Here is an 18,453-nt window from a genome sequence, read left to right on the forward strand (position 1 = left end):
AGCCACAGAACATACCTCCTGAGAATAAAATAAATAGAACAGCTTTAAACTGCTCTCTCTCCTGAGGTTACAGATGGGAAGCAGATACTGCTTTGTCTGCCTTTGGCATGTTTATTAGGTTTCAGGTGGGGAAAGGGTTTGAAAGGTTAGGGGCAAGGGGGGTCCCTCATTTGCAAAAATAAAATAAAAGCATAGATATAAAAATCAGAATTAGTAACATTCTACTATGGCAAGGGTCATAACTTAATTCCACCGTGTGTCAGGATGAAGTATGTTCGTTTAAAGTGTGTTACTTCACCTAGGGTGAAAGGGACTTGGAAATAGGGTTTTTTAATTGACTTTACTATAGCCACTCTTGGAATCCTGCCAGGCAGTGCCTGGGTAGTTCAACGATGAGGCCACAGTGTCTCGTGTAATGGGAGGTCAGACTACACCAAAGCTGGCCTTCCTTGGTCCAGCATAATTATTATTGCTAGGAAGGAAGATTTTGTGCAGGGCTTCTGCAGTTATTTTTCTCAGCGCCGTGTATATTACTAGCTAGGAAGGGAAATGGAAAGAGTCTCAAAGTATGAATGAGAGGACTGTGCAAAAGAGGGATTTCTGATTTACTAGGCACTAGGGAACATTGCAAATGTTCGGAGTTATTCAGAGATAGAGGTCTCTGCTTAGGCATTGGGCTATTACACCTATCTGGCAATAACCCCATGCATGCAGAGCACGCGTGGCACAATGCGGAGTCAGGCATTAGTTGAGCACATCTTCTGTTCTTGTTCTGGTTCTTTGTTTGTTCTACTTTATTTCCCTTTCTACCAGTTTTTCTTTAGATCGTACATTGGGGCCAAATTCTGACTCCCCCCTTCCAAATGTTGAGCACACCCTTAGTTTACAAGTTCTGTCCTGGTGATTACAGCAGAATTGTTCTTTCTTAACCTAAATAAGGGAATCCCAGCTTGGGAGTACCTATTATTTTCCCCTGATTGTTCCAGTCAGGATTTCTTCCACCCTCTACACTGCCTTCTGCCTGAACTCTCTCAGATGCACTTATTCCATTAGTCCTTCTTTTTCTTCATAGCTTTATCTAATCAGTGCATTGCTTCCCTTTCTGTTCAGTCATGCTCTGACATATCTGTCATCTTTTCCAGGAACTTCCTAAACGTAGGGGGTATATCTGAAGGCCACTTGGAACCACTGCTTCACACTCCTGATCTGTCACCACCTATCAGTCCTCCACCATTTGCTTTTTCACGGGTTCTCCAAGCGGCTGCTCCCTTTATTACTGTCGATGTGGACCAGGGTTAGGACCAGCGCCTTCCCAGATTGCGCTCCGACTCAGTTTTACTTGCCTCCTATTTCTGTACTAAATCCTGAGGTTCAAAGTCACGATTACACATTGTTTCAATTTCATTTCTCCTTTTATTTCACTTTCTTTTTCAGAAGGCTCCTTTGTTTTTATCTCCCCTGCCACCAAATGCCTTACTCAAGGAAGCCTGTAGTTGAACTCTGGGCTCTCGTGGAAGTAAGCTGATTAAAGCGAGTGGAAATCTTTTCTCGGTATGGAATCGGGAGCCAGGCCCCTGAATGAGGAAGGCACATGCCTCATGGGATTTTATTTTCCCACCTCCTATACATTTAATTTGTTATTCCCGTGCTTTCTTGTATTTGATGGCTGCGAGGCAAATGTATTGTGCGTTGTATTGTCCCTCAGTGATCACACCTCCCCGTGTCTCATTTTCTGTCCGTAAGTAATGCCGCTCACATCCGAAACTCATCTTCCGTACTAACGGATCTATTGTCCCCTTGATATGTACGTGTAACTCCCACTACTGTCAATAGGAATTACATGTGTGCATCAAGGAGAGAAAAATCCCTTGTGTACTCTCTTCCCCTCATTATCTTGGCACAGTCAGTTCTGTAGATGTCTCATCTAGCAGCCTTTTATTCTCTTGAGTGTTGTGTAGTATAGCAAGTTGGCTCTTAGGATCAGCAGTCTTGCTTTTGAGGTGTTTAACAAGTTGATTCAATGGGCACGTGTACCTTCCTGTATATCTTCATGCAGTCACAGCCACATCTTGCAATCTTCACACGACAGATGATACATCTCCTTATTTCTTTTTCATGCTTGAGTCTTAATTCATAACTAGTCCCCCTGAACCAGAGTGAAAATGAAGCAGGGAAAAATGTCAAGTCAGTAGGGTTGGCAAGCTTCCTTTATCACATACAAGGAGTCCCAGGTCTAACCCAGACACCAAAACTTTTTTTTCCCCCACAGCGGCTCAATAGCTACAAATAATTTAAACCAGATATTTGCATTCTCCTACAGATCTGATGGAGCACCTTTTCTTTGGGCACTTTAAAATTATGTTGATTGCCTCTTAACAGGAAGGATGGGTGCAATAGCAGCTAATTTGTTAGTAAATGTTAATTCTTTCTGAAACTTAAGTAAACGGGTGGATAGGACAAGACTGGGAAGGGGAAACACATGCACATGCATGCACACATGCTCATACACACACACACTTGCTACTTGCATGGTCCATATTAAATTGTATTCTCCTTCCAGATCACACGATGCTTTTGCAAACACCAAAGTGCTTAGAAGGAAGGTTGCAAATCACACAAGTCACTGTCATACTTCTCTAAATGGAAAATATACCTAAGCAGATTAACTCAGTCCATTGGACAATTGTTCACCCAGTAAACTGTCAGTGACCACAATTTATGACGGCTGGCTAGCAGGAATTCAATTGGTTTTGGAAAGAGGCTGGACTTTGAAACACTGAATCACTTTAGTCTTCACAGTCCAGAATGTAGGGAGATATTTTCCCCAGACATTGAAATTAGCAGATGATGTTTTTAAGTCAAGAAGAAAAGCTGCCTGCTTTTGAGTATACATAATTTTTTAAAAAGCAGAAAGAGAGGCAGGAAAAAAAACAAAACTTGCCGTCAGACTACAAATCTACTGTGAACACATTGAATAAATCTTTTCCCTCCCCTCCCGGAACTAATGCTGTGCCTTTTTTTCATAATTGGTCATGGTAGTAGTAGACTTCTTTTGACAATGCTAGTGGAAATTGTTGTGCTAATAAAGTTATTTGAGAGAGCAAAAATGCATGCACAGCTACAGCTGCAGGCCAGTTAAGAGTCAACTTGTTCACAAGTTTTTACAAGAGAAGACTTGAATGTTAGTCACATGGATCCACTTTAAAAAATTGTTTAGAAGGAGAAACCATCTCGTCTCTAAGGCTCTTGAGATGTTATATATGTAGCTACAATAATAGCAGCCTTTCAGCCCATGACGATAATCTGTTCCAAAATTCACTGCTCAGGGTGAAATCTTGAGAGGGTAAAGTTAGGGAAGATTTTTATTTTTTTCCTATCACAGTGCCTCTAATTGTGGCGTGTGCTGTCAAAAGCAGTAATAGCACATCGTACATATGCATCTAAAAAAATGCTGTGCATGTATTTTATATTATATAACCTTCAGATATGCCTGATCAAATGGAAGATAAAACCTGCTAAGACTGTAAGCCCTGAAAACACTAAATAGGCGTGCAGAGTTTAAACCAATGACGTCCTCCTGGTCCTTGATTAAACCGTGTAGGTACTGATGCAAAACTAATATTAATACATCTCCTCCAAAGTCAAGGATGCATTAAGTAGAATGATATATTTGTTTTATTTCTTAGGGGAGAAAAAAATCTGTGAATCCACCTGAATACTTGAAAGGCCAGCTTTTCAGCACCGATATACGCTACACAGAGTATCAGGTACATTTTGTGTACATCAGGGAGCTGAACGACTGTCTGACAGGGGTCTTGAAAATATTGATCTTATATGCACATAATACACCTGAGAACTTTTCTTTATGTAACTGAACTACCTCCAAAAACAATGGAGGAGGACTTAAATGCTGTCCTGGATTCAACATGGCTGAAAACAGTTAAAATTGAGACTTAGCATTTGTTACCGTTGCTGTACAGCTTCAGACTTCAGGGTGCTCATCAAACTTTAGCTAAGATGAGCGCAGCTCTCTGGGTCTGTTCCGAGTCTTGCACTGGTTTTATACCAAGGGATCTGCCATTTCGTGGCGTTAACTGTATTTTCCACTGCTGTGAGATCTGAATTAGGTTGAAAGTATCCCATTGTGCTCCCCCTACCTCCCTAGGAGGATCTGGCCTAAGATTTACTTACGTTTTTAATAAAATTATTCTAGCTAGGTTATGGAAGCTGACTTGCACACAAACTGCTTTCCCTCAGGTGGGACATCCATCCCCGTTTCAGTCAATCCTCCTCCTCCTAAGTTTACCCACAGCAAACATAGGGCTTGTCCTGGAGCTAGACCCAGCCCTATAAGCAGCAAATGAAAGCTCAGAGCATTTGAATAACTCGTTGATCCCTCTGCTAAAGGGGACCCTGAGGAGGAGCTTTGTTCGTTTGGAAGTTCTTCCCTTCTTATTCCCTCTGTCTGCTTTCCAGCATGGCTAAGGCGGCTCTGGCCACACCGTCTCCTCGCCTCAGCCTAGACCAGCTGTTTCCCTCTCATAGTCTCAGGGGTCTGGGACAGAAGATTTATAAACTGGCTTGACCCAAGTCAGTTAAGTCTGATGGTATACAGGCAGCCCTTGGACTTACGACACAATCGGTTCCTGAAAACCGCATCTTAAGTCAAAGTGTCGTAACTCGGAACTGATTTTCCCATAGGAACAATGTTATAAATGGGGCATTGGTTCCTGAACCCAGGCCCGATACCCTATTTTCACGAAAAATAACCCCGCATTTTGTACTCAGTCAATTATAGATGAGTAATAGAGGTACATTAATGCATGTATATTGTAAATAGCAATCAAATGGATTTGGAAGGACTTCTTTGAGGTGACTTTGCGGGACGTTTTGAAGGGCTGGAGTCTTCTCAGGCATCTTGGCTGCAGGTTTTTCTGGAGTCGTGTCGGCTTTCTTAAAGAAAGTGTCCGAGGAGGTTTGGATAGGTGTTCTCCAGGGAGATGGGTGACACAGTGAACTTGTTTGCTGGCGTGGCGGGGCGTCGGATCCAGCGTTGTAAAGTCGAAACTGACGTTAGAAAGTTGAAACAGGGTGTCCATTGATAAAGGTCGTAAGCACTGTTCGTTGTAACACGAAACGTCGTATGTCAAGGACTGCCTGTATCCAACCCGTGTGTAGACTAAACAAGAGGCATGTGTGCATGACACTTTAAAGCAGGTGAAATGCTTTTGCAGCACTTTCGCGGTGTCGGTCTTTGCACGCCTTGGCGGCGTGTTGCACGTGAATTCCAGCCGCTGCGGGAAATGCGTTATGAGCCTTAAACGTGTTGGGGCGCAGCAAACTAAAACTCCTCGAAGAAGTTCTTGTTTGCTGCTCCTACAGCCACAGAGCGAAGCACGGGCTCTGTGCAGCTCGGGGGCTCTGCAGGCAGCCTGGGAAGGCAGCGCCACACAAGAAAAGCAGGGAGGGAGCCTGATCTTGTCCCCCCGGAGCCTGCCTGAGCTGCGCAGGGGCCTGGTGCTTCCCTCCGTGGCTGCGGTGCCCCCGGGGCCGCCTGAGCCGTGTGCCACTGCTGCCACGGGGGGAAGCGCCGTCCCCCTGCCGCAGCCCAGTGACCCATTCACCTGCCCGCAGCTCACCCTTCCCTCCCCCACGGACAGGCCGGTAAGCTGACACAAAGGGGTTTAATCAGCCCTGAGCTGCAGCAGTGTTTTTTGAAAACCCGTCGCCTCAATTTAGGCTGCTTCGTCCACGCGACGCCCCCCACCAGGTTCGTCTTAAACCGGCCCTTTGGAAACTGAACGTCTGTTCGCTTGAACCAGCGTTTCTCAGCCTTTTAAGTAGCAAGCATCCCGCTAACTTCTGGAAATGTTAATAAGTACCCCCCCACACCCTCACTTTTCCCGGGGGGTTTGTATTTGCAGACTATAGCGTGCCATCTGTTGGCTGCGGAGACGAGGCCGGGATATGCCAGAGGTCTGGCGGCGCGGGTAGGGCCGCCACCTTTTACGCCACTCACACATGGACAAGCTAGGAGGGCCGAACCCGACGATGACTGGGGAACTTGCCCTAGCTGTGAGGGAAAAGGGGCGAGAGAGAGGGGAGGCCCTCCCGCGAACCGCTCGCTGAGGCGGCGCGGCCCGCCCGCACGCCAGCAAGCCCCCGCCTCGAGGCGGGCGGGGAGGGGAGGGGAGGGGAGCGGAGGCCGCGGCGGCGCCCCCGCCCCTCACTCTCCTCCTGCCTCCGCGCGGCGCGGCGCCTTTAAAGGCTGCCTGTCAGTCCTCGCCCGATGGGCCGGGCTTGGGGGGCGGGGCCTCGGCGGGGCTGCACGGAGCGCGCTTCACCTGCGCTCCAGAGCGGGCGGCGGGCGCCGGCGATGTGCGGGATGTTGCTGCCGCTGCTGCTGCCGCTGCTGCCGCTCCTGCCCGCGTGGGGCGCGGCGCGGGTGAGCGGGGCGCTGCCCGGGCGGCGCCAACTTTGCACGGGAGCGTCCCCGCGCCCTGGACGTGCCCTGCCCGGCTCCCGAGTTGCCCGCGGGGCCGTGCCCACAGGTGGATGCGGCGGGGTGCGGGGGTCCCCCCGCCCCGCCGCTCCCGGTGCAGCACCGAGCTTGCCTTTCCGCTTAGTAAGCGGCTCAGCCCGCTCCCCCCGGGCATGGCAGCCGGCCGGGGGGGGGGGCTTTGTGCGCGCGCAAAGTTGCGCGGTCTGGGCGGCTGGGATGCGCGGCTCTTGGGATGCTGCTGCGGGCGGGGGTCCCCCCCCCCCCCGCGCGCCCGCCCCGGGGCTGGGGTAGGGGCGAGCAGAAGTTGCTGGGGGGCAGCTGGAGTTTGGGGGCCTGGCTGGATGGGGGAGCTGATGCCAAGTGGGGTTGCTCGCCTGCCCTGGGGAGACCCCCCTGCAGCCGCGAGCCCTCTCCCGGGCGGGCAGCGTCAGGCCTCCAAGTCCAGGGCGCCGTTGTTCGCCGCTCCTCGTGCCAGCCTTTGCGCCGTGGCCCCCCTCCGGGGCTTGCCCCTCCGCCTCTGCCCCTGCGGTCACCCTGCTTCTTTCCGCCCCGCAGGCACACAATGGGGATCTTACAGTAAGACCCACTTGCAAGCCTGGCTTTTCGGAAGAAGATTACACCGCCTCGGTTTCCCCGAACATCGCAGAAGGGCAGAAGTTACTCAAAGGTAAGTGGAAGCAAAAATCATGTCTGCGCTCTCTCTTTCGGGGGGGAAGGGGGCAGTAGTGGTGCTGGTGCTGCAGGTGCGATTCGCTGTAGGATGCTGCTGGTAGGAGGCTGGATGGTGAAGAATAGGGTGAATTACAGATGAATCATTCGGAGTCCCCGTATTGTCTGCTTCAGGTGAATGATTTGACTGTCGGACGTGAGGTCGTCCTTTTTGGTGTTTTAATTCCCCACTCTTCCCTCCCCCTGCCACCTGTCTGTAGGCAGTCTACTTTTTTTGGGGGGGGGTGGGAGGGAGTATTTTTTTATTTATTTATTTTTTAATATGTGGGAAATTCAAAGAGCCTTAAATTTTTCCCCTGCTTTGAGATGCATGATAAAGCAGACGTTGTTGCTGGAAATGTGGTAAACAAGCCTACAGACATTCTGTTCACAAATGTGGCATTCATTTTCATTACTGCCCCACTGACAACATGAAAACACAGGCACGGAGAAACTACCAATTAGCTTTATAGTAATTGCAGGCTTATAACCACTTTTGTGATGGCAAACTCTGAGACATCTTCATAATCCAAATGACAATAGATTATCCTGTGCATTGATCTGCCTCCCTTTCAAGTTGAAAATAATTAAACTTTACATTTGCATGACACAGGGAACGTAGCCGTGGCTTATTCCTATGAGATTTTTTTGTAAAAAAAACCAAAAAAAAACCAAACAAACCCCAAAATAGGACATCTCTCTGTATTCTGTGGCTAATCTCTAACAGATGCTCCAGCAGGTTTTGAAGCACAGTACGCTGAGAAGGCTGAGCAGCATGTCTGGGTTCGATACCGAGCGGATTGTGAACCTCTCAAGTTTTTCCTTTCTCACTGTTGTGGCCCTCTTTCTGGAGGTGGGCTCTCTGCTTTCACATGTACACGTGCATCTACCCCAGGGCTAATGCTAGCTCCATCCCTTGGATTCGCTAGTCAGAGGCTGAAGGATGTTGCTGTTCCCTTTCTGGCTCCAGCAGCATCCACAACTGAGCACTTTCTCTCTCTCTCTCTGAGCTGGCAGGCAGTTTTGTTTGTGAGCCCAGTTGTCTTAATTCTGCTGCTCAGAAATTCTCCTGGCTGACCCTGGCATCAATTAGCAGATATTTGAAACTGTAGCAGTATTTTTAATGCGGAGAGTAACTGTACAGTCATATGACATTAGACAAATCCAGGAATACAAGGAGATGCAAAGTTCTGGGGAAACGCTTCCCATTGTTTGCATTCTTAATGTTGTTTCCTCCTACTTCCCGATCTGGAAGACTTTGCAGATCAGGCTGTGAGTTGAGTTATTTAGTCTTTCTGCTGTTCAACACTGGGAACTAATTTTGATTTACCGTGTTTTCTGCCTTCCATCTAACTAGACAATAAAGTCATTAATCCACTCTTTTGGAGGAGTATGTATGGCAATTTTGTGGTAATAAATTGTGCTGCGTGTTGTGTAGGTGGACAGTGGGGATGGAGCAGAAGGTCTGTTTAGACGAGTGAAAAGTCATTGCCAATCAAGGCAACACGTAGCTCTTGCTTCATTTCAGTAGCAACTGATCATCTCCTTCCAGTATACGTGAAATCATATGAGCTTAGCAGTCAAGTTCATCTGAATAGAAAGATGTATTTAATGTACACTGTTTTGTTTTTTTTTTTAATGCTTGAGTCCAGTTCTGCTTAAAAATCAATGAATGCAACAGCAGCATAACTAGCCTTCAGTTCACACAGACACGTACGCCATTTATGAAATGTACGATGGATAACATTGTTACATTGACAATTCAGAGCATTTGTCAACTGAAGCAGAAAGGAAAAAAAAGTACAAATGTTGTGTTTGCTAATACTTAGTGTCTTCTTTACACCTTTGGAATTGTACCCTCAAATACATGCTGCTGTTTATCATAGAGACACAAATATATCTAATTAATATGTACAATGACTGGAAAAAAATCTGCCACAACATTCCGCTTTGCGCTGTGTTGTTCTTTATATATACACGCTAGCATGCAAAATTGGTAGTTTTCCAGTTTTGATTTTAATTTTACTTCCCAGCACTTGATATGTCTGAACACACAAAATGTTTATCTCTTTCTTCCATCTGGGTGAAGTATTGTACCATAGTTCAGACCAAAAATGAGTTCAGATTGCTTATATTAGCATGTTTGATGGATTGACATATGTACTGTTTCACACTATCTAACCACGCAGAGCTTTGCTGCCAGCTACCACCATCTTGTTCATCAGTATTCAGCTATTCTGCTTTAGGCCAAATGGGACTGTTTGTGTGAGAGAGACATGTAGGATGTGGCCTGTCAATTTTTTTTATTTTTTCTGGTGGATTCAGAAGAAATAATGATTTTCTCATTTCAGCTATTCTCACACGTGTGCAGTGGACCAGCACGAGACTTTGTGCTATGCAGCCCCACTTTGCCCTGGGTAGTACGTTGTCATAGCTCCACTTGCTCCCGTCCTCCAGTTTATATCCGTTGAAAATTTGTTCTTAAGGGACCTTGTCCTTATAGGAGCTTAGTTAAGGGATGAATTTCCACCAGTCTCACAAGTTTCACAGTTACTAAACGAATTGTGTTCTGAGGCTCTTAAAAGTCTGTGATGATGAATACAGCATTTCCATGCTATGCTTTATAATACCTGACCCACAAATATATAGAGCATCGTGAATATATCAAAATAACGATGCTCATGGAAATCCTGTTCTGAATCAAGTTAAACAGATAATGACTGCTTATCACTGAGTTATTCCAATGGAAATAGCTTAGCTTTAATTTGACAACAAAAGCTTTCACAGAGTCATTGTTTTATTATAAGTACGCCATAAGCTATTAACTACTACTTTGTGGTTCATCTTATTTGCCTGAGTCAGCTCTGTAACATCCTCAAAACATACAGATTCCAGCAGGAGCTATTTGTTACACAGTAATTAACTTTGTGTATGATAAATGGATGGAAGAAATGTCATGGCATTTTGTTTTATGTATAAATGAAAAGCATTTGCATTCTAAAAATTTCGTGATAATTAGACTTAAAATAGTTATCCCCAGTAGGGCTGCAGATACCATGTATTGCACGCCATTGCAACGTTATAGCTTAATGGCGGGTATTAGCTTAGCTGATTTGTGGAGGCTGTGGTTCCTTTAGAAATGCTGCTCTTGGCTCTCTTATTAAACATTATTGGGATGCAGTGGTATATATTTTGGTCTGTTTTTGTTTTCTGGATAATAAACGTACAGTCTTGATCATTGATGCATGGTAATGCTAAAATAGGATGGTTAAACTCCCTTTCCTTAGGCTAAAACCGAACAATCTGAAAGCTGCAGTGAGCAGGAGACAATTACTGTGCGGGTATCTTTTTCTCCGCTTTGTTAATAATTAATGCTAACTTAAACTGGTGAGAGGAGCTATCCTGTGGGGGTGGGCAGCAGTGAGATGCACTACTGCACTGGAAACTGATTTCGGGAACTGTTCCAGGGATTTGATCCCTGGATCAAGGTACCTTGGGCTAATATCTTAAGGTGCCTTGAGCTAATACCCTGGGCCTCTTATGGGTAGAACTGCAGGGCACTATAAATTTGTGCCCATCAGAATTTAAGGGGACTTGCCAAAGAAGATTAAAATATAGGGCTGGTGCCTTTTATGTGTTTCTTTATAAAGGTCATAAAGGTTGCCTTGCTTTTAAAAGAGATCTTGGTTTTTACATTAAAAATGCAGGTCTTAGCAGCACTGTGCTGGCTTTGTGATGACTGGGGAACTATTTAAATGATGACATCACAGCTCTGCTCGAACCAGATTTTTTTTTACAGTCTGTGTTGCCCTAGCAGCTGAACACCTCCCGGCAGGGCAAGAGCGCCTGTTGCGTGCGGTTCACCCAAGAGTCGAGAGACCTGAAGTTTAGCAGTTGCGAGGGAAGGAGGCTCTTAGTTAGACTGCGTTATTCAACTGCAACGACTTCTTTGTCTGAGCTCAGAATCTGCACCTGTGCTGATATGGTTGTAGCGGTAACTACCCCTCTTGGGTAGTCTGGTTGAAATCTTAGGTCTGGCTTTGGCATGGATCCATGCCCTCTTCCCAGTTCACCTGGGTAAACTAAGGCCAAAGTGTGTGTGTATACATGTGCACATGGGGCAGGGGGCATTCGGGTATTGTGGGGCCAGCTCCGAGTCGGAGGCACAATCACAGCACTTACAATGCTGGCTTTTCATTTCTCAGCGGACAGGTGCCATAGGATCGCACTGTGTTCTCTGATGCCCGGGGATCCCTTAACTCGCAACCTGACGCTGCTTTCAGCTTTTCTGACTTGACTAAGGCTACTATACTTTTGCCTAAGTCCTTTTTGATTAGTTTCTTTTTTAAATCTTTCTCTATCAGTTGCATCTAGCTTCTGCCGGAGAAATAATAAAAGAGATAAGGATGGCAGCTCTTGTATTCCGCACACCCTGAAATGTTTAACATTTAAAGGACTCGGCTTCATACCGAGTCCCTAGGCCATAACCCTCCTGTTCTGAAGGGCTTGGATTAATTACTTTTTATCGCAGGCAATTTTAAGAATCTGCCCGCTGCTGAAAAGAAACTACAAACATGTCATCCTGGAGGCATTTAAAGCAGTGACTTCTTCTGATTCTCTTTGCATTGAGGTCAACTTTTTTTTTTTCATCTTTCTTTTTTTTTTTTTTTTTAAAGGAGAGGACTTTGAACCCAGTTTTTAAAATAATAACAGCTGTTTAGCTGTGGCTTTTAGTCACCCAGGTATGTGTTATACTGGGGTGGGGGGGGCGTAGAAATCTCATGCATGTAGCATCTCTAGAACCACTTGTGGCATGTGAAATAATTCATGTGTGGTTTGTGCTGTTATGTGGCTTAGACCTGTAAAGCTTAGTGAGGGAGAAGAGTTCAGCCCCACTTGTAGTCCCTGGAGGCCTCCTACCTGGGGGACTGTGCTGGAGAGTAGACTGCGCTTAGTGACTCTGGGGTGAGAGGCAGCTTCTACATCACCTTTCCGGAAGTGCAGGGTATATTCCTCTTTCTCTCCCATTCCCCTTGCTGGTGTAAAGCAGGCATCCAGAAAGCAGCATCGCAACTGTTGTTGCCCCTTCAGGGCCGGGGAGATACCCAGGTCTTCAGTGGTAGACACGGTGCACTTACGTGTGTGGGCTCATTTCTGCAAAACCCACTCCAGTTAGACCTGAGCTAGTTGACTTGTGGTAGCAAGCAGCATGCCCAGTAATTGGTGCGTGCAAGATCAAGTGTACCATTTTATGCAGCTTGGTGAAACTCTCTACTTTTTTGACGGCTTAATGAGTTACTCTTTATCAAGGAAGGGAACTTCTCTTATAGGCCTGATTTTTTGCACCATTGAATGCAATGGGGGCTTCCACAGAGACTTAATAGCAATGGGCTCCATCTGCAGGAAACTGAGGTTTTTTTGGTGTAGAAGAAGCTCTATAAGAAAACATTGAACGGTTCGGTTCAGTTCAGTTTATTGTGTACCTTAGGGTCATGTGTCCTTAGTATCTGAGCATCAAAAATTGTCACTGGATAACTGCTTTCAGGATGGTTTGTTTAGTTTTGCGTTTCTCCTAATGCACATTTTTATTATCATAAGGTTATTGGAAACTATTTCAAGATAATGAATTTGCTGGCTAATTTTATGTAGATCAAATACTTTTTGATAAAAAAAGGGAAACTGCCTGCCAAGATCATTCTAGTAGGTAAATGGTACTTGCGTAACTTCTGAGAGCAGTCATTTAAATGCCAAGGGCCAAAATTTTGCTCTTCTTTGCCACTCAAGTCTGGACATAACTCAAGGCAGAACTTGTCTCCCTGGGTAAAAAAATATATCAAACTTAAGAGCATGCAGCATTTCCTTTTCATAGAATAGAAGGAAAACATCTGTTTTTTCTCAAAATATTTGTTAGTAATAGCGGCTGCTTTATTTCCTTCAGCAGAATCTGTCCCAAGTGAATTCCTCTGCAGTGCATAAAACTGTTAGTTGAGCAAAATTTCTTTATCCTACAGGCTTTAAAGTTTTTCTTGCTTATAATAAAAAATAGAGCTGGATTCCTGACCCCTGCTTTATTTATTTATTTTTAATTACAAGTGCGCAGAAGGAGAGAGGGTAGCAAATGTTCTGGCATATGGGCTGCACAGTCATTATAAATGGAGACTTTCAGCCACTCTTGCTGCTCTGTCTCACCAACACGTCTCGTAACCCCAGGACGCTGGTTCTTGGCTTGCCAGCCTGTCCTCATTCTTATCCTCTTTTCCCTTCTGGTACAAAATGTTTAATTATTTCTGCTTTGCCTTCACCTGTCTTCTGCTTCTGCTCCTGCTTGCCACCATTTGGTAACAAGTAGAGCCAACAGCAGTGAGCGTTGCGAACAGCAGCTAGGCCACAGCATAGCAAACCAAGGGTGGCATGAATGTTTCCACTGCAATACTAGTTACTGTTCAGGATACACAGGAGGGATGTATATGTGGGTTACCTAGGAAGCAGAAAAATAAAAATATAAAAACTCCCCGCTTGATATGAAGAATCAAGTCTGTACGCTGAATTACATGGTACCTGGAATGCTGCAGGCTATTATAAATCGGAATAGTCAGTCAGGCTATTATAAATCAGAATTGTGGAGCAGTTTATAGATAAATCATATCAACTGCTCGTAGCTTAAACTTTTCCATGCTCAGTTTTAGTCTAGTAACAATTCAGCTCTTGTATACCTCCTTTTTTTCTTCCTTGGAAATAATTACAACTGTAGCAGTTACTCAAAGATAAAAAGCCAGACTTCCAGGGATTATCACATGCAAAACTGCGTCAGTGAACTCTGTCAATCCATTTGTGCCATGGAAAGACACCATAAAGACAGGTCAATGAAGCAAAATAAACACCACCGTTTCTTTTCTTCCTCGAGAGCAATATAATCTGGGATTCTTGGCATATGAAGCAAAATCACCAAGAAATATAGTAGCATTTGCTTTAATTGAAAAGCAAATGCTACTAAAATCTTGGTTTAGCAATTCTGAGCTTGTACAGATATATTTAAAAAAAAAAAAAAAAAAAAAGGGAAGAAAAAATCCAACAAGTGGTTGCACTTAAGTCTGCGCTGATTTAGAGCATAACGTTTAACAGATCATTTGTCCATGAATGGTCAAATTACTCATGAATTCAATAAATGGATGAAATCACCGTAAATATGTTGAATCTAAGTCTCACGCCAGTGAAACTTGCTCGTGGTAGCACGTGTCGGTTCAAATTCTAAATTACTATCATTGTGATTGGCAGTCGTTTGATATTTCCAGTAAATGTGGAAGCCATCGGTGAGTCTGTAGATGAATGAGGAGACCAATCTGCATGTTTGACTGCAGGCATGACGGATGGATCCAAAGGAGGAAGGGATAGATTCAGGTGATGTTGGGTCACAACTCTTTCCATTTGTCTCCCTCATCTCTATGCCTCCATAGTGAGGTAAGCTTACTTGAAATGATTGATGCCTTGTACCTCACAATGCCATTTGGGGAAGATTCAGTCTCTGAGGTATTGATGCTAACATTACATTTCTTCAGGCTGAGATTTCTTCAGATCTCCTGTTCAATGGTATGGGTAACATATAGACATGGCTTCAATGCTGGTGCTGTTTGCTTGAGCCAGAATAGTATTCATTTTTTCTGTCCTCCTGATTGATGTAGATGGTTTTCCAACACATCACTGATAGTAATGTTCGGAGCTTTAAGGAGTTTCCAATAAGATGTCCTCGTTACAAAGTCATACAACATGGTAGGGATGACAAGAGCCTGGTAGATGAAAAATTTGGTTTGGGTCCTGATGTTATGATCATCAAAGATTGATATAATTTCAGAGACGTCCAAAGGGAGCATTAGCAAATTTTATCCAGTGCTAAATATTGCTGGCTTTTGGGGAAAGGTAGCTACCCAAGTAAGGGAAATGATCAGCATTCTCCAAGGACTTTCCTCCAGTTGTAATATGTGGAGAAGCAGCTGGCTGGTTCAGGGCGGGTTGGTAAAGTATGTGGTTTTCTTGAGGTTGACTGCTTCTGCGAACCATATGAAATGCTTGGGCTCACTGTCAAGAGTGACCTGGAACTCATCAGTTGAGTGGGCGCACACGACACAATCATCAGCTTGTTGACAGTCAGTAATGGAGGTGTTGGTTAACTTCAATTTGGAATGTAACTGGTTGATTGATTTATTTTTCAAGATTCCCGTCCATACGGTACTGCCGACTGCAGATAGAAGTCTCTTAGCAGTGAGATGCAGAATAGCTGTGATCTAGAAGGGAAAGAGTCTTGGTGCAATTGCACATATTTGTTTGACTCCAGTTCTAATAGCAGAGGGGGGGTCTGTTTCTGAACCATTGCTTAAGACAGTTGCTGTTATGTTGTGGAGTATGATAATGGTAACAGACCTTGCGTGCATGTGTATAATGGACAAGCCCCTATTACCTGGCCATTCATTGCCATGTGGAATGTTGTGCCGGTTTTGATGATGTTGCCAGACCTAATGCCACATGGCAGTCTGTCCTCTCAAAGGCGGGATGAAATATCAACATCATGTTTTATTTCTCATGGTGCATCGTCATGCCTCATGGAATATTTGAGCTGTTCCTTGGCAATTTGAGCTCTGTGACTTTCCACATCTGGGATCAAGACTTCTCCTCCTTTATTGTGTCTATGTACCCATTTATCTACCTCTGTGTTTGCTCTATCTTACTTCAGAAACTCATGGAGGAAGGATTCCTGATCAATGTTGGCCTTGTTTATGAAGGCATGGGGATTTGGTTTCCTTGAATCAGCCCAAGTAAAATCCATGATCAAAGCTGGTGCTGCTAGATAGAGGAACTGAATCCATGCGGTTCCTCTTGGATAAAAGTGTGTTTTAAAGAAAATACCTTCACAACAACACTTACTATCCAACCTCATCCTGTCACTTGTGTGTCATGTGTCTATACCACAGACTTATCATACTGCCTTCAGACATGCCCTTCAGGCATTAAAAGCAGGGTAGTCACACTTGCATTGTGATATGGATGTGGGTGATGTATCATTTTGGGTAAACCAAAACATTTTCTGTGAGCCAAAAACAATTATTTCATTTTTCTTAAAAGGGAAAAAAAACTGATCTGAACCATTTTTCTCCCTGGCCTTCCTCCACGCTCCCCCCGCCCTCCCGGTTCAACCACTTGCCCAACAAAAACATTTTATCCAGGCAGCAGTCTGAGCCTTTCACTAGCTCTTGGTTCAGAGTCTACCAGTGGGCTTTGGCTTGGACGTTTAACTCCTCTCCTAGCATAAGGGTCATTTCCCTTCCCTTTACTCCAAGGAAGATCCCAGTATCTAAAGGTTGGGTTGTCTGGGGAAGCCTACTGTGCCCAGGTGTCCTGGTGGATCCCAGGCTGTGGATAAAAGGCTTCAATTTGGGCTTCTTTTTGTTTGCTTGTTTCTTTGGGTTTGTTTTGGTTTTGTTTTCTTGCAAACCTGGTGGATTTCTATTTAGTTTGATAATATAAAAGAGGGAATTGCCTGAGAGCTTATTTTGAACAATGGCTACTCTGCATTCATTCCTCTGATGGACTTCTACTATTCAAACTAACTATATCCATGAGGAGATGTGAAGACTTAGCTGGAGTTCATACTAGGTAATATGTCAGTAGGCCTATGTGAAGCAGCAAGTATTCAGTTTGGCTACGACCGATTTCATAAGGACAGTGATTTTGATTTGGTGATTCGAATCACTGTCCTAATTCAATTTGGGTCAGATCTCATCTGAATCAAACAGGTGTCACAGCAGTGTCAGTGATGGGGGCATGGCAGTGGTGAGCAGCTCCCCCCTCCCCCCCCCCAGCTCCTTTGTCCAGCCCCAGCTTCCCGGCACACATGCAAAAAAAAGAAAAAAGCTCCACACTCACTGGCTGCAGCAGTGGCTATTGGGATATCAGGGGGCTTGTTGCAAAGCCCCCTCACACAGTGGGGGGCAGCGAGGATCACCCACTGCACCTGGCACCCATGCAGCTGTTGCATTGCGTGGGTGCAGTGCTGCTTGGCAGGGCAGACTTAACAGATTTGGCTCAAACCGGTTTATGCAATGTCTGTCCCAGCACCTTTGCTAGTTTCTGTTAAACCAGACTCCCCCAGCATCCTGGCTGGATGGGGCTCTCTGCTCCACAGCAGGGCTGACCCCTCCCATCTGTTCCCTGGCTGCAGCTCTGGCAGTCTCTGCAGGCGTCTGCTCCCTCCCCTCCCGTCCTACTGTCTGCTAAGGAGGCACTCCCCCATCCCTCACAGACAGCTCTCAGCATTAGCTAGCAGACCACATGCTGGCTATGGTCCATGCTGTGGCAGATGGGACAAAGGCAGAATCAGCAGGTAGCTGATAATGTCCCTCTAATAAGAGCATCCTGCCAAGGGCTGGCCATGCCCCCCTCTGCTTAGCACTATGAACGGAAAGGAAGGGCTGCTCCAGTGCCCTGCGGCTTCTAGCTTGAGCCACAGCAGGCATGTGCCTCCATTTCTCAGACTGTCTGTCTGTCTGTCTGTCTGTCTGTCTGTCTGTCTGTCTGTCTGTCTGTCTGTCTGTCTGTCTGTCTGTCTGTCAAGACTCATTTATCCTAGCCAGATCAGAGTAATCTGTAAAGATTGAATCAGTTCAGGCGCAGGCTCTTTCAAGTCTGTCCCTAGCTTGGAGTCTGAACCTTCCTTTTTCTATTCATACACTCGTGCTCCCTGTGGTGTGCTTCAGAGGATCTTGTGGCACCCCAGGGTGCCTTTTTGAGACCCCATCTGAGTCTTGGTAAAGCTATGTTGGTAAAGAATGGTTTTAATCTTCACCCTGCAGCATCGCACAACTTTGGTGAATTCCTGCTCGTTGGTGCTGTGCTATATATGCTTTAGTATTTATTAAGGACTCATGTGGCCTTGGTACACAAACTGATGCCGGGGTTTAGGTTGACTTAAGATATGCTTTCAAAGAAATGTAATAATCATGGAATCTGGAAAATCCACTTGCATTTAGACCAAAACATTTTGTTGCCTGATGTTTGAATTATCTCTTTAACCAAAAAGTGCATTTGGGATATAGGAACCCAGTTAAATCTGTCAACTTGCATTTGTAACACAAGATGGACATAGTGAATATTCAGTAAATTCAATAAATAAATTAATATCTAAGAGCATGGATGCCCTGAATGGCCCAGAGTATTATTTCAGCTCCATAAATTGGTCATTGAGCCTTTAAAAT

General features: G+C 45.1%; 1 protein-coding gene across 2 annotated transcripts in view; it reads left to right on the forward strand.

Moving 5' to 3' along the window:
• Positions 1–6,301: 6,301 nt before the first annotated feature.
• The window catches only part of CDH4 (cadherin 4), a 617,364-nt gene continuing 605,212 nt past the window's right edge, over positions 6,302–18,453 (forward strand). For both annotated transcript variants that reach the window (XM_090064612.1, XM_090064613.1), the window contains exons 1-2: positions 6,302–6,445; positions 7,058–7,169. In XM_090064612.1, the coding sequence (XP_089920738.1) occupies positions 6,377–6,445; positions 7,058–7,169 (181 nt within the window). In that variant the 5' untranslated portion in view covers positions 6,302–6,376. The remainder of the gene's footprint in view (positions 6,446–7,057; positions 7,170–18,453) is intronic.

Source organism: Crocodylus siamensis, chromosome 10, assembly GCF_052110815.1.
Source record: "Crocodylus siamensis isolate JL-2025a chromosome 10, ASM5211081v1, whole genome shotgun sequence".
In the NCBI taxonomy this organism is placed as follows: domain Eukaryota; kingdom Metazoa; phylum Chordata; order Crocodylia; family Crocodylidae; genus Crocodylus; species Crocodylus siamensis.